This window comes from Temnothorax longispinosus, chromosome 9 (assembly GCF_030848805.1).
Source record: "Temnothorax longispinosus isolate EJ_2023e chromosome 9, Tlon_JGU_v1, whole genome shotgun sequence".
Taxonomy (NCBI): Eukaryota; Metazoa; Arthropoda; class Insecta; order Hymenoptera; family Formicidae; genus Temnothorax; species Temnothorax longispinosus.
Genome location: NC_092366.1, coordinates 10,677,824 through 10,695,301, shown reverse-complemented (window position 1 = coordinate 10,695,301; position 17,478 = coordinate 10,677,824). Strand labels below are relative to the sequence as shown.

General features: G+C 38.9%; 1 protein-coding gene across 1 annotated transcript in view; it reads left to right on the top strand.

Moving 5' to 3' along the window:
* Positions 1-1,256: 1,256 nt before the first annotated feature.
* Positions 1,257-17,478, top strand: part of LOC139819259 (uncharacterized) — a 255,776-nt gene continuing 239,554 nt past the window's right edge. Inside the window, exons 1-2 of the mRNA XM_071788466.1 lie at positions 1,257-1,281; positions 1,639-2,001. Coding sequence (XP_071644567.1) covers positions 1,257-1,281; positions 1,639-2,001 — 388 coding nt within the window. The remainder of the gene's footprint in view (positions 1,282-1,638; positions 2,002-17,478) is intronic.

Here is a 17,478-nt window from a genome sequence, read left to right as displayed (position 1 = left end):
CGTCGATGTAAACAAATAATATGAGGATGTGGAATACGAAACAATATAATTGTTTCCATCCCATACATATATACTGCTAAAAAAAATTAGGGGATCACTTTTTTCAGTACATTTTTGTCCATTTTAATACTGTAGTTACTTAGCGAATAATTAATGTAAAAAAAAGATTTAAAAAAGGTTTTACAGGGCAAACTCTCTACCATAAGGTGCTTTTGTTCAATTTTCACTCAGGTTAATACTCAAAGGCTTAGTCAGCTTTAAATAAGAACGTATTTAAGATATCCAAAATCTTGAATTTTGCAATCTTCCACCGCCTAACAAAAAAATTGGCGAACATAATCATTAATACCATCTCAAAGTACGGACTTTGCCCTTTCAAATAAAAGAAAAATTTGTTCTACGCCGATTATTTAGCAAGATACCGCAATTTAAAGTAATCCCTGTTTTTTTTATGATTTTAGCACGATACCTCCGGGATTTGCGTAACCTGATGTGCACTACGGGGAGGTTGCTCGGTCGGATTTTGCACATCATGTATGTATGTATGGAGTGTACATGTGTATGTGTGTACATGTAGAGGTTTTTTTTTAGTAAAAAGCAAGTGTTGTCATCTTTTCGCCGTATTACCTCGCGCAATCTTGATCTCATATTGATGCATTTTTTTACATCAGATTGAGAAATTTTATTCCAAATTTGATGCAGTGCCTCTTTAATCTGACGTAAAAATGCATCAATATGAGATCAAGATTGCGCGATACGCGTGATAAGGCGAAAAAATGGCAATACTTCTTACTAAAAAAAAATGTGTGTGTACATACACACATACACATGTAACACTCCATATACACATACATACATAATGTGCAAAATTTTATTGAGCAACATGCACATCAGGTTACACAAATGCCGGCGGTATTGTGCTAAAATCGTAAAAAAACAAGGGTTACTTTAAATAGCAATATCTCGCTAAATAGTCGGCGTAGGACAAAGTTTTTTTTTCATTTAAAAAGGCAAAGTCCGTACTTTGAGATGGTATTAATGATTATGTTCGCTAATTTTTTGTTAGGCGGTGGAAGTCTACAAATTTCAAAATTTTGGATATCTCAAATACGTCCTTATTCAAAGCTGACTACGCCTTTGAGTATTAACCTAAGTGAAAATTGAACAAAAGCACTTTATAGTAGAGAGTTTGCTCTGTAAAACCTTTTTTTAAACTTTTTTTACGTAATTATTCGTTGAGTAGCTACAGTTTCAAAATGAGCAAAAATTTACTGACAAAAAGTGATCCCCTAATTTTTTTGAGCAGTGTATATACATTTTAATTGTTTTCAAGTATTTTCAGGTGTAGCAGCGCCAAGTTATTTTGCATTAAATATTTCTTAAATTTTGATTAATTTTTAAAATATTTAACTGCTTTTTTCAAAGTTTGAAGTATACATCAGAAATATACATCAGTATACATATTCTTTTCTTTACTCTTGAAGCTCTTTTTAATATCATACTTCTTGTAGGTAGACAGGTGCGTATACTTGGCGCCTTTTTTTACACTTTTTTAAAAAAAGTAAGTTTTTATAAATATATAATGTAGAAAAATTGTTTGTATTACCAATAACAGAATATATTTTTGTGTGTTTACAGAATCTTGGCAACTGATTATCAAAAGCATCAACATACCAGCTATTGTAAAAGTTAACGATACCGATTACATTATCCTTGATTGCGATTACGACCTTGAGAACACATCGAGCAAGGGTCTCGTCGTCAAATGGTTTTTTAACACCAACCAAGTGGTCTATCAATGGATTTACGGCAGACATCCTCTAGCGGACGAACCTGTTGCAAAATACATCGATCTAACTTATAAAGCCAGCAATGATCCATACACCGAGTACCGAGCCATAAAGTTGAATAAGCCGGGTATCGATCTTACCGGCGAATATACATGCGTTATATCTACCTTTGCAGATGAACGAACGGCAAATGCGTCTATGATAGTATATTGTAAGTGTCAATTTATTTTCACATACACATATAGCATATCGTTTATGATAATTTAATATTTGAATTAAAAAAATTATTACGACTGTAACAATTCATCACAATAATTATTTTATTAGGTACATCTAATTCTTACAAAGAATTAATTAAAATTTTAAATAATTGTAGATTGTCATAAAACATATTAGACATATAAAATTGAGTAGGGCAACGCGGGGCATAACGGGAACGCTATATAAGGTTTAATCAAGTTTACAACATATTAACAATAAATAAATGAACTTTGTATTGTACTAAAATATTTTTTGAAATGTCTCCTATAAGAAAAATGCAAGTTTTACTACAAAAGAATAGTTTAAAAGGACGAAATTATTATTTTTTGAAAACGTGCCCACCAGCACATGATATCATTGGTATATACTGAGTACATACAGAACATACTGAGTATGTACTAGTACATACGGGTGATATCATGTGCTGTATGGGTGAGTTAACCTTACTATGGATTTTATGCGGGGTATAAAGGGATACCTTATAAAACTTATTTAATTCTCAAATATTAATGCCTAAAACTTGTGAAAAGTAATTTGTCATGACAAACAATATACGTAAAAATGTATCATTCTATTTTCAATTAATAATAATTATTTATTGATAATTATTACATGTACTTTTCTTAGTATACCCACATTTTTCTTATTAAAACGCATAAATATTATTAAAATATCCTAAATAAAAATCAAAATGTGGTTTAATAATTTGGTGTAATATATTGCACAACATAGCATAATACTGATAGGATATCATATGAAGAAATCATGCCCCATACGTGGACTAGTGCCCCGTTATGCCTCGAAGTGTATAAGTTTACTTTAGGTAATATTGTTGGCAATAGAGTTCGCTAGTACTACCTTACCGACGTTTATTTCACACTATCTGTGGCGCTGCTAAGCAAGCCACCACGAGCGAAGAGGAGACGGAGTCAGAGTCGCTTAAGATATCGAGAACGAAGCGTTGTGTATCCCAAAGAAATAAATTTCTTAAGTTTAGTCACCTTAATCAGAGTGTTGATTAATTAACCAACAGGTTATTGATTTTTGGTAATTTAAATTATTTTAAAAATGAGTTAAATGCTTATATATACATATAAGTATCAAAGATTATTAACGTCTTAAAGATTAATCGGACCAAAACCAATGGTCGAATCGTCACGATGCGATGATTATGCCAGTCAGGCCGATTCATACGTCTTAGTTTTATTATTTCGTACTGGCGAATTACAATTGCATTGAATGAAATATTAAAATATATAATATTTTTAGCGTATCATAGCCGATTTCAAAAATATCGATTTTTGCCAAAATAATGGGCGTTTGAATTTAACGTAGTGATTTTCAAGACAAAATCCGTTTGTTTTTACCCTCCCTCCCCCAAACTATAATATTAAATTTTATCAACATGTAAAAATCCAAAAATCGATTTTTTTAATTCTGCTGAGTGTACAGCTGCTAGTCGATCTTATATTGACAATTTCAAAAAGTCTGAGCAATTAAACAAACAGTGAGATTCTTTACACATTGAACATATCTGAGAGATTACTGCCAACGCTACTCGTTTATCAACCTCTTTATTTACATTACCCTTCGGAATTGTCTCCTGCCGACTAATATTACTACCCAATATCTCCATAGTGCGGCATCTTTCATTGAGGAATTTAAAAAATTCTTCCGTTGTAGGCATGTGATCTTGATCTTGCTGCCTGATCTCTTCTTCCCATGCTCGCTGGTATTGATAATCTAAACTACAGTGAACCATAATGAATTGCTTTAACGACACATGTTTGTCTTTTGTGATTGTAGGAAACTCTAACAACTTAGATAAATGACTATTGATAATTAACTTTTTATTCCCGTAATGACCTTTTAGTAGATCCCACTCCACAAGGTAATTTTCCATCGACGTATTTAGGCCGCTTATGACTTGTAGCGCGTCTTTTAACGTGCTTCGAAGGTATTGAAACTTCTATACGTCTGACAGCTTGCGATTATCGTAAATCAGTGATTGGAAAGCGTCTTTGAATAACATCCACTGATCATATTCGCCTGTAAAAATAGGCAACTTTAGTGTAGGCAACTTTATATCAATGTTACCTTGCAATCCGAACTCTCATTGTTCTCCTTGTTGTGCTTCCGGCGCTGGCTGCACCGCTATCTAAACCGCTGCTATAATCGTGCGAGATATAAAGCTTCATTCACTGCCTTATAATATGCCCACTCGAATATTTCTCGTTCTCCTAATTCTTGTTGTGCAACTTGATCTATGTCTGCTTCGTCATCCGCCTTTGCGACTTCTATTTGCGTCTGCGTCTCGTTGAACGCTATCCATATTTCTTGCAGCTTTTCCAGCCACGCTTGTGCTTGTTCGCGGGTTATTGCCTGCTCAAATATCAAGAAACTATTCACTCTTGTTACCTGGCTCTTTAGTTGCGCGCGTGCGACCTTCAATTTCTTCAACTCTACCATGTTGCCGTTGTACGATCCCGCGCTGCGAGGTTACGCGATAGGTTATGCTGCGATTCTGCTTGCAAATCGATATGCTATCTCCAATCCAATTGTATCCACCCGAGCCCCACGTGGGGCGCCAAATGTTAACGAGGTACTAGGTATCTCTTGAATAAATGCGAGTGTTTTGAAATCCAAAATGCTTTATTCGAGCACAAGTGAAAACGTGCTGCTTACTTGTACAAATCGTGCGAACAAACCTAACACTAACGCTGGCGTTGGCGCCAAAATACCAAGGAGTTAATTCGATTACTAACAGAGGGCGCGCAGCTTTAACACTAATCGAAATAATATGTAAAATATAAATTTAAAATAGTCACTGAAACCCTAAACTCAAATGCAAGGCGAAAAAACAAAATAAACAATTGGCTTTACCATGTACTTTTGTACTCTTCTTACTCGTGTACTACAGCAATTCGCCACTTTCTTATTTGTTCTTGTGCCGCAGCGCCATGTTATAGGTCTTACAATAATGTTGTCTTTGTTATTATGTATCAACTCTTTATTAGTTACGCAGCTCTGTCGCCATGTTGTCTTCTACCGCCTTCTTCTGTTTTATGCCTCATTTACATGTAATTCCTTAACAGGGGAGCCTCGTGTAAACAGCACTTTTTTAAAGATTGAAAAGAATATAGCAATTATGCGCGTATAAACGGCAACGGTGTAATAGACTAACGCATGCGCGCATTCCACTGCGATAGAAGGAAGAAGCGCCGCGCGCCGGCTCACTCTCGATCGATACGCGAACGTGAACGTTCTAGATCCTTTTTCTGTACTCTGCTTTGCCTGAATAAACTATTCTACACCGACATAACTTTAACACCGCAATCACCTCTCGCGTACTTCCTACCTCTATAAAGATTTTATTACAAAAAAGTGGGAGTTATTATTGAATTCAAATAAAATACATTGTAATATTTAAATTTTAATGTACAAGAAAAAATTTTTTTGTTGGAAAAAGAAAACAAAATGGCAACGCTACAGCTGCTTAAAATTGGCTCCTCGAGTTTGCGCCGGGGAACGCTCAGGTCCTTGTAATTATCTGAAATCAACGAATTAAATTTTTTCCATTAAAATAAGATATTTTGTACTTCATGAGCCTAAATTTAGCAAAAAAAAACAAAAAATGAAAAATTGGGGACATTTAAAAAAATTTATTCAATTTTCTGTTTTAAACAAATCGTTAAAAACTATATTTATTATAAAAATTTTATTATATTTTTAGGTTCATGAAGTATACGATACATATACAAATATCTCTACAAAGTTTCAAGTTGATCGGCCATTAACTTTTTGAGTTATATTCCCCGGCGCGAAAAAAAAGCGTTTTGAGAAAAACGCGTTTAAAGATAGTGACTTATATAGTGACTTATATTTACCTAAGCTTAATCTGTGATGCCAGGGCCGTAAAATAATCCTTCCTCTTCTAGAAAAACATCTAATTGTGCTGCATTTTCCTCTTTTCGAGCAGTCCTGGCCTCTTTTGTCGTTTTTTGTGATCGTCGATCTTGCCTGTTTACTCGATTCTTATCATAAGTATCAGGGTCTTAGGGACCTTTAGGATTTGATTTAGGCTTTGAAACTTTGGAAATATATTCTTCAGATGGTACATGAATTTTTCAAGCCATAAAAAAATGCAAAAAAAAAATTTTTACACGAGGCTTTCCCCTTCAGCCTAATTCACAGTATCCATAACAAATAGATATATATACACTGTTCAAAAAAATTAAGGGATCACTTTTTGTCAGTAAATTTTTGCTCATTTTTAAACTGTAATTACTCAGCGAATAATTAACGTAAAAAAAAGTTTTAAAAAAGGTTTTACAGAGCAAACTCTCTACTATAAGGTGCTTTTGTTCAATTTTCACTCAGGTTAATACTCAAAGGCGTGATCAGTTTTGAATAAGGACGTATTGGTGGAAGACAGAAAATTTTAAGATTTTGGATTTTTATCAAAAATATGTCCTTATTTAAAGCTGACCACGCCTTCGAGTATTAACCTAAATAAAAATTGAACAAAAGCACCTTATATAGTAGACAGTTTTTCCTGTAAAACCTTTTTTTAAACTTTTTTTACGTTAATTATTCGCTGAGTAATTACAGTTTAAAAATGGTGCAAACTGACAAAAAGTAATTCCCTAATTTTTTTAGCAGTGTGTATGTATATACATAATACATATATACATATATATGGGACGTTCTGCGTGAACCGGGCCACCGCTGCGTCCAAAAATTGCCGCAATGCAATAAAACGTGTGTCGGCTCAAAATGGTCGTTAGGACAGCGCCTTTCAAAAGCCATGTGGCCTTTCCGAAAAATCCAATATGGCGGTGTCAATATAGCGCTGACAATTTGCTGACATGGTCCCTGATCGTACAAAATCTTTGATCCACGTGCCAAAACCACCTGGAATGGGTCCAAAATCTTTATTGGGGAGTTTTCAAGGCCGGTGAACATTAATCCGTACTTAAATTCTCGAAACTTTATATGGCGGATCCAATATGGTAACTATTACATATCTTAATCCACCGTTTAACTCACAATAAACCCTTTTCCACTATGAAGATTACTCAAAATGCCTTCTAATTTTTTTTATCTGGAGGTTCGTAAAGTCAATGAATATAATCTTGGAGTCTGGAGGTACGCGTAATATAGAAATGCGAATCCAATATGCCAGCAAAAACACCTGCAGTTCCGTTATAAGCTCAGCTAAAGCGAACAAAAACTCAAAATAGCTCGAAGTCGACCACGTATGAAGCGATGACGTCAATGACCATGAGTTTCAAGCCAGAATAGGGAACACTAAATGGCGCATGCAATATGGCGGCATCAGTGTCTAAACCGGCCGATGATTTTATGCTTAGCTTAACTCAAGCCCTGCAATCTTTGGCACTGGCTTTATTATGTCTAATCTGGAATATCCGAGGTTACTGATGTTAAGGCTGTTTCCAGATCTGATAATAAGCTGAGATTTTATTACATAAAATCATATATATACTTTTCTGTACCAACTATTCTCCGCTTAAAAAAAAACTATTCTATTTATTAACGATTCACTGCTTTAAATGATTTTCCTTCGTTCATACTTACCCTATTTCAACATACATATTAGTCTTCCAATACTCAAAATAACTGCTATATTTTTCAAACTTCTTTTGTCGATAACTTTTTAACGAATAACGAGCGACGGCTAAAACCTTCTGAAGGTCAATCGGGGTCATGACCTTGACAACATACGTCAAGGTCAAGGTCATCAGAGCGGCATCCCTTATCATACTTCGTACTATTATATAAAACCCGACTGTTTGTCTGTTTGTCCGTCCGTCCGTCCGTCTGTCCGCGAACTACTTACCTTAGCACCAATACTGTCCGCCACCCATACCTTAGCTCCAATACCTAACGCAATACCTCAGGGCGTAGTTTCTTTTACGTGGAGATTTGGAGAAGAGACGTAACACAATTAATCATATACAATTAATAGAATAGAATAATATATATTTGAAATCAGAGACAGAAATATAGTGAACATATTTGAAATCAGAGACAGAAATGTATGTTTGAGATCAAAAATCGAATAATATATTTGAGATCAGAAACGAGACAGATAGACTAATGTGTTTAAAGCAATAAGAATGGTCGAATAATATGTTTGAGTCAGAAACGACAAAGATATCGGAAAAGATGTAGAGACGAATGTCAGTGCGGCGAACCGCCTTCCGCACAAACACGAATCACGAAGCACTCAAACATCGAATAACACGCAACGACTTATACTCACGCATACTCACGAATCCGAATAACACGCAACGACTTATACTCACGAATCGGACCCACCCAACGTACGCATACTCACGTTACCCAACTCTCGGAGGTTGGCCTCGCCATGCCGAACTAGCGGCAAACGATCGTCCTCGCTCCACGTTACCCAACTCTCAGCGGTTGGCCTCGCCATGCCGATCCAGCGGCAAACGATCGTCCTCGCCTCGATCCACCAACGCAAGACGACCCGAATCGCGGACGATTCCGCGGCTGGCCATGCGAATCCCGAAATTTCCGTATCACTCGCTCACGACAAAACCCGGTGATTCCACGGCACCGCGCCAATCCCGACGACTCGACGGTCTTACCCAACGCAAAATACTCTACATTTACACCAACGTCCGCGACATGAAATAGCGCGATAACGACTTTAACATGTATCACAAATACCATACACACAATAGCGCGATAGCGATTCTAACCTTTAAGGTAAATGTCCCTATGGCCGACCATATTCCCTCTACCGACCTTTTTGACGTGAAACGTTGTTTGCGAGGCTGCCAATTCAACAACACGTTCATCAGTGGAGTGGAAAAATTCCGGAATTCGTGCAGTACAAAAGAATTATAACGTGCAAAGTAAGTACAATAGTTAGATATATTTTTTTCGCATTTCTTGCCGCACGTCACCATCCACGCGTATTCTTAAGAGTGAGGTTAAGAATTGTCGGTCGCCTAAATAGTCCGTATTTCGTTCAAAATCCTTTTGTAAGGAATAATTCGAGCACTAAATGGTTTGTTACAGTTTGATTGCTATATTCGAAAAAAAAATTAGTCAAAAACTGTCATTTTTTTTATTTATTCGATGGTCGAGGTTAGACACAGCAAAACGCCTGCATGTCCCCAGTACCGTACACGTAAACGTCAGTATATTGTCGAAAGGAAACGCTTGGAACGAGAAGAAAAGGCAAGAGCAGTTAAAGAAAAAAAATGTCAAAGTAAAGAAAGTTAGCTAATATAACTATGTAACATTCATCCGGTTGCAATGCATCTACTTTTAAGATATATCTATTAAATAGCATACATTAATTATATCTATTCATCTATTGTATTGTGGAGATCGTGTGTTATAAATAAATGTAATATGCATAGTATACGAACAAAAAGCATTTCGAGATATTATGTTACGATTATATAACCGTTCAATATATATTCCTTATTCTTTACATATCTGATCATCTATGAATTCTCTTTATCGTTCAAGTCAGCGATAACCTCTTTGTGATATTGATTGTTTGATATCATCAAATTAAAATAAAATACCTATTTTCATGATTTATGTGTATTTTTTATGTTTATCATTGATTTATGTTCATTTTTATGTTTACTTTTCGTTTGAAACCTCCGCCTCGCATGCTCTGAAAAAAGGTGATCGGTAATGGGGACATGCCCGGTCGGAATTGGACACAGCTGGTCGGTAAAGGGGGCACGCACTAGTGCGCCTTTATTCTTCTCTATCTAGAAAAATACTTGACGGAATGGATTGAGCCTACGATTTTTGGAAAGTGCATGGATGAAGCTATCCACCAGTATGAAACTCTTTATCGAATTTATTTTCGTCACGTTTGACAACGCCATTCTTTTGTTGGGTCGGCCTTATAGGTGTCGGCCATAGGGACATTTACCTTATCACGAATACCATACACACTAACGGATACGCAAAGTGACTGTCGGCCGCGACGGTGTTCCTGGGGAGGGCGTACTAGATCTCTACTCACTGGAGGATTCGTTCTCGGCAGGGCCCCTTAGTGGATTCTAATCCAGACTTCTCGCCAAGGTAAAGCGCAAGGTAACGATAAGCGCTCATTCTCAGATAACAGGTATCGCCAAAGATTCCAAGGTAGCTGACACAATGCAATCCGGGGTCAGCGCCTCAAACGAATTCTCTTTACCTCGGGGATGCCAGAGTGGTGACCTTACAAAACGATGTCCCACGAAGAGCCTCCGGATCGGTCGTCGAAGGGTGTTCACCGGGCTCGGTCCGGCACGACAGTGAGGAGACAATGGTCCGCCGGGATCGCGCCGGTTCCCCGCGCCTGCGCAGTGGCGCACCGCTTAGCGTCCGCCGATCCGAGCGCGCTCCCACGCGCCTAAAGCCGCTCCTTCCGGCGGCGGGGCTCGAACTAACTTCGCCTTGGCGCGGCCCCTTTAAATAATCCGGCTGTCCGGGCCGCGATTATTTGGCCGGCGTTACGTACGTGGGCCAGGCTGGCCGGGCCATAGCCACGTCCACCGGCAGCCCCTTGGGATGGCGCCCACAGGGCCGTACTTTGTCAGGACGTCCCCCGGGGTCCTTCCAACTTTTGCGGTGGCCGAGCTCGGGATCTGATCTCGTACGGCGGCCCTTAACATTCCGCTTGCGGGTAGGTCCGGACGCGACCCGACTGACAGCCACGTCCCTCGGTCGCTTCCTTGGCTGTGTCTTTCAATTCCTCCCTCGTGGCGACTCAAGGCCGTTACACAGTGACTCGGTCACCACCGGCCATCCCCTTAAAATAATCTTAGTAACGCTAATTAATTACTACGAATTCCGCCGAAGCGGCGCAATTGCCCTCTCCCGCGATCAAGCGAGGAAGCACCCCCGAATTTCCCCTCGGCCGAGCTCGTCGGGATGGCGGACGCAATTTGTCACGTCACAATGTATATTAAATTTATCAGCTATATTACATTCTTCTATGTCTTCTAATATTTTAAAATCTACATTATCAATGTTCTCTGAACCCCTTTGCTCACCCTTAATTATTTCTTTCAAAGTTTTCCACATCTTTGTAGGATCAGTCCTATTATGATCTATTATATTCTCATAATATTCCTTCTTTTTTGCCCTGATAAGTTTTACTACTGCATTTCTTTCATTCTTGAAATATTCCCAGTCCTGTGCTTATTGCTCTACTGTAAGCCTCAACCCTTCTAACTGCTGCCATTCTTATTTTATCTAAAAACCACTTTTTTTCTCTCATACTTTCGAAATTTTAAACTTTTTCTTAAACGCTACAGTAGGGGAGACCGGGGCGAAGTCGGTCCTTTTTTTCGGTGCCGATTTTTAACAACAAAATAAATCATTTTAGTGAAGTATAGTATACCATTGTAAAGAGTGAACCTTTGGCTACAAAATTTATATAGGCATTTTTGGTTTACGTCATTTTGTTCAACCGGTATAAAGTAAAAACGTCAAAGGCGCAAAAATCGAAAAGTCAAAATTCCCGGGGCGGAGTCGTGTCTTTATTTTCGAACTGGATTTTAAATAAAGATACATAATTTTGATTATAAAAAATAATAGAATACACTTTATTCATTGTTTTTTAGTAGAAAAATGGAAAGCGGAAAATAATTTCAAAAAAATCAATTTTTTTTTTCGCCAACAGTTAAAGCATATAAAAACAGAGTCTAACGAGCGCACGCACTCGTTGTGTGCCTTACGCCTGCACGAAATACACTGTTTTTTATCGGCTCTGTTTTTTATTATCTCCGAGCATACGCAGCACATATTATTTAGCTTTCTTGACTTTGTTTTGGCTTGGAAACGATTTCGCCCCGAACACAAGTTTTAGGTTTGGTCGCTTATAAAATAATAGAAATCAATGAAAATAAAAAAACCGCACTGAATTCGTGTTCAGCATGCATTACTCTTTAGAATCACTTACTTTGAGATTTGGAGAGACAATAATACTTAAGATATTACAAACTTTCGACGCGGAAGAAATTTAACTTTTGATCTGCAAAAACACGTTTGCTTCGATAAGAATCACAACGTAACACGTAACCTCACTAAACTCCGTTGGTCACGTGGGCACCATAAGCCGCGCTTACAGTATTAATGGCGAGTTCACACAACATACAGATTTCGAGATAATTGCAAAAACGATTCCGCCCCGGGGCCGACTTCGCCCCGGTCTCCCCTATCCAATACACTTACTATACTGTTAACGTGTTAACAAATCTCTCAGCTCTTATACTCATATCTAGCCTACCTTGACCATGCTCAGTTCTTTCTTCCATTATTCTAAAAAATTCATTTACATTAAATTTACTATAGTCCCTGCCTCTAAATTTTTTATATTTATTGAAGCGAAACTTCTTTAGGCACGGTAGTGAGTTCGATTCGCGACACGAAAAAAAAAATGAACGCGTGGTCGCCACGCGCGTTAGAAGTGAAACTTCTGAAGGCAAGGCTTTGCCATAACTTTTCTGAAATTAATACAAAAACAATGCAACGGAATTAGTCACTCCAAGCCGCCCGCAACTCGAAAATATAGTGTTGCACGCAGTTCTCACTATATCCGTCTCGCCAGTGCCGTACGCCTGATCGAATTTTCGTGCTTTTGTGTCGCACAATCGAACTTATTACCGTACCAAAGAAGTTTCACTTTACGGCGTTGGCGAGACGGTTCTTCTTCTGGCACGGTAGTAAGTTCGATTATGCGACACGAAAAGTGTAACGAAAATTCGACCAATAGGCGTACGAAATGAAACTTCTTTGGTACGGTAGTAAGTTCGATTGTGCGACACGAAAAGTGTAACAAAAATTTGACCAATAGGCGTACAAAGTGAAACTCCTTTTAGATCGGTAAGTAAATTCGATTTTGCGACTCAAAAACGCGTCACGAAAATTCGATCAGGCGTACGGCACTGGCGAGACGGATATAGTGAGAACTGCGTGTAACACTATCCCAGATAGCGCACATGGTCTTTTTGACGTCAATTTAAGGTCATTTTTCGTCCAAGACGTCATATGTCATTTATATGACGTGTATTTGGCGTCTTATTGTGGACGAAAGTATGACGTCATGAAAAGGACATGAATTAGACGTTATTTTAAGACCAAATTTGGTACACAATTTTATTTTTATTTTTTGAGTTTTTCTTAATTAAAACAGACCCATATAGCATGAAGTTTGCAAGAGAATGCAGGAACGTTACAAGTTGCAATGCAATGTTGTAGAAACAATTGCATAATCGAACTTACTACCGGAAGAAGAACCGTTTCGCCAACGCCGTACGCCTATTGGTCAAATTTTCGTTACACTTTTCGTGTCGCACAATCGAACTTACTACCGTACCAAAGAAGTTTAATTTCATACGCCTATTGGTCGAATTTTTGTTACACTTTTCGTGTCGCACAATCGAACTTACTACCATACCAAAGAAGTTTTATTTCGTACGCCTATTGGTCGAATTTTCGTTACACTTTTCGTGTCGCACAATCAAACTTACTACCGTACCAAAGAAGTTTCACTTCCGTTACACTTTTTCGTGTCGCAAATCGAACTCACTACCGTGCTTAAAGAAGTTTCACTTAAAAAAAAATAAACGCGTGGTCGCCACGCGCGTTAGAAGTGAAACTTCTGAAGGCAAGGCTATGCCATAACTTTTCTGAAATTAATACAAAAACAATGCAACGGAATTAGTCACTCCAAGCCGCCCGCAACTCGAAAATATAGTGTTGCACGCAGTTCTCACTATATCCGTCTCGCCAGTGCCGTACGCCTGATCGAATTTTCGTGACGCGTTTTCGAGTTGCAAACTCGAATTTACTTACCGATCCAAAAGGAGTTTCACTTTGTACGCCTGTTGGTCGAATTTTCGTGACATTATTTCGTGACGTTTTTTCGTGTCGCACAATCGAACTTACTACCGTACCAAAGAAGTTTCATTTCGTACGCCTATTGGTCGAATTTTCGTTACACTTTTCGTGTCGCATAATCGAACTTACTACCGTGCCAGAAGAAGAACCGTCTCGCCAACGCTGTACGCCTATTGGTCAAATTTTCGTTACACTTTTCGTGTCGCACAATCGAACTTACTACCGTACCAAAGAAGTTTCATTTCGTAAGCCTATTGGTCAAATTTTCGTTACACTTTTCGTGTCGCACAATCGAACTTACTACCGTACCAAAGAAGTTTAATTTCGTACGCCTATTGGTCAAATTTTCGTTACACTTTTCGTGTCGCATAATCGAACTTACTACCGTGCCAGAAGGAGAACCGTCTCGCCAACGCCGTAAGCCTATTGGTCAAATTTTCGTTACACTTTTCGTGTCGCACAATCGAACTTACTACCGTACCAAAGAAGTTTTATTTCGTACGTCTATTGGTCGAATTTTTGTTACACTTTTCGTGTCGCACAATCGAACTTACTACCGTACCAAAGAAGTTTCACTTCCGTTACACTTTTTCGTGTCGCGAATCGAACTCACTACCGTGCCTAAAAAAGTTTCACTTCAAAAACTGCTCTGTCATCCCTCTCCATCCTTGCTCCTCGCACCCTTTCCCTCTTTCCTTCTTCTCTTCCTTGCAGCCCTTCTTCCACTTTCCCTCAGACGTGCTTTCCCTCCTGACCATACTTCTCTTCTTCCTCTATTGTCACCTTTTTCCTCTTCCTTTTCCTCCATTTTCTTCGCCTTTCCCTTCCTTCACCACCGTCCCTCTCACCTTGCCAGACGCCCTTACCCTCTCTCTCTCGTCTCCTCCCCTCCTCAGCTCTCTTGTTCGCACCCCTGTCCCGCGGCGGCCGATCTCATTTTCAGCGCACACCGTTCGGCGCTTCCTCCCTTCTCTTTTCCTTCCCGTCTTGCTATTACCCTCTCGCCCCTTCTCTCTCTTACTACTTTATCCTTTCTGTCACTTCTCTTTCCCTCTTCTTCCTGCTGACCTTCTCCGTCACTCTCTCTGCCACTTTCTCGCCATGCCACACACATCCCTGTCGTTCGTTCCGCTCGATCCATCGATCGATCGAGCCGACTCTCTGCTACTCTCACCCCTTCATCTGCCCTCCGTCGGTGCAACACCTCTCTCGCCCGCCGACTCGATCGCTCTCACGCTCAACGCGGCGGCCGATCTATTTCAACTCTATCTGTTTTTTTCCCATCATCCTGGTTCGCCCTTCACTATCACCCGGCCTGCTCGTTCATTCGATCGATCGCGCCGACTCGCTTCTACTCTCACTCGTCTTTTCCGCTTTCCGTCGATACATCCGTTTACCACTTCCAGCTCCTTTGCCTCCCTCTATCACCCCGCACGCTCATTCGAAGTACCGACTCGTAATCTCTCTTGCCTCGACCGCCGTAGAGTTAGCAGACAAATTGAATATTTTGGAATTATTCTTTTTCATATAATTTGGGAATCATTTGGGGAAGTTTAGGAAAATTGTTTAAACATTTGGGAAAGAATAGATTTTTTGTTATTAACAAAATTTATCGAGCGTCAAGTTAGCAGATAGTGACTATGTTTAATGTTTATTATAAATGGAATCGATTGGAAATCATTTGGGGATGACATCTTTATTGTAATTTTTATTTGGGAAAAGTCGGTTTTTTTGTAATTTAAATAAATCTTTGTATTAATGTTCTTTTTCGCTGCACTTCTGCACTAGTACAACTTATTGCACTAGTTCAGAAATGTAGCAAAAAAGAACAGTTCATTATCGGCAGTAGTGTAAAAATTACGTATTTTTCGGAAAAGCAGCGAGTTACTTACGTCGAGACCGTCGCGGCGTCGAGTAGACCTCGACATGACAACATACTCCGAAAAGAAAATTTGTAGATGATTTTCTTCATATATATTTCATATATACATTATATCTTATAAACAGCGTAATTCCTTTATTTCCTTTTCCATAATCGTGGTACACTGACTCGCATGAGTCGGAAATTTATTGGGTTGAAAGAAGAATTCCTTTTCCGTCACGCGGTTACATTTATCACTAATAATAAGAATCTATCTTCTTTTCTTGTTGTTTCAGTGTATCTTATTTGAGACAAACGTGCGAGCAAGCGAGAGTGTGAATGAATATATAAAAAGTAGAATAAAAAAGAAACAAAATGTAAGAGAGAATGAGAATAACGAGCATTATTTATATTTTGTTAGCATTTATTATTTATTTAGATTGTGTTAGCAGATTTTGTTATACTATACGAAAAATATGTAATTTTTACACTACTGCCGACAATGGACTGTTCTTTTTTGCTACACTTCTGAGCTAGTGCAATAAGTTCACTTGTTGTACTAGTGCAGAAGTGCAGCAAAAAAGAACATTAATACAAAGATTGGTAATTCTTCAGTTTAGCTACCTCAACACAGAAATTGATGCAATTAGGCTTAATCGACGCGTTTTTGCACGAAACAAACGAATCTGGCAGAAAAAAGTGTCGCTCTGCCCCGCGACGCGATATATTAATTGTTAAAGTTGACAGGAATCAGGTTATGATTCCTGTCATACCGACGACATGTAGCAACACTGAACGTGCCCTGCGGCCATATGCGCATGCTCAGTGGTCGCACGCGCATGTAAAACTGCGCCAATTTTAAATGAATCAATCGTGCAGAATAACCAAGCATCTCAATTCAAGCAGTTAGGTCTCACGCTGGGAGTTTCATTAGTTTAATTATGCGTCGAAAGCACACACACACACACACACACGGGGGAAGGTGCGAGGGGGCCTTCGGCCCCTCCCCCGCACCCACCCCGTCGGTAGGCAGCGTGGACCTCGCTTTACAACATAAAATACATGCTAAGTTGTAAAACGAAATTATAAAGTACATGCATGGGGGGGGGTGCAGGGGAGAAAAGCCTTCCTGTTCACGTGCGCTCACCCATGTAAGCCTCCTTGCACCCCTCCATGCATGTGCTTTATAATTTCGCTTTACAACTTAGCATGTACTTTCCCTGGTAACCAGTTTGGTAGTTCAGATGCGTCCCGAAAAAGTGCGCAAGAAAACAGTCCAAAATTGCGACAAAAGTGCATAATATCTGTGATTAAACGAGTACTTACTGTATTATTGCAGTAGTCTGCTGTAAGAAGCTACTGTGAAATTTTATACTATTTGTTAAAAGTAAACATGTAGCAGAATTGTGAAAACAATATGGAAGTATCTTTTGAGTACAGATCCAACCGGCAGAAACGTGAAAAGAACGTGCAAGCATCTGCCCGTCAGAAAAAGAACAGCCGAGCGCGCTAAACTCCCAGACAGCACAAAATATGGTAAATGTTTACAATTAGGGCCCCACCTCCGATGACCTTGACTTTGACATATGTTGTCAAGGTCACTCTCCTGAGTGACCTTCAGAAGGTTTTAGTCGGGGGTCGCTTCTTATTAAAAAG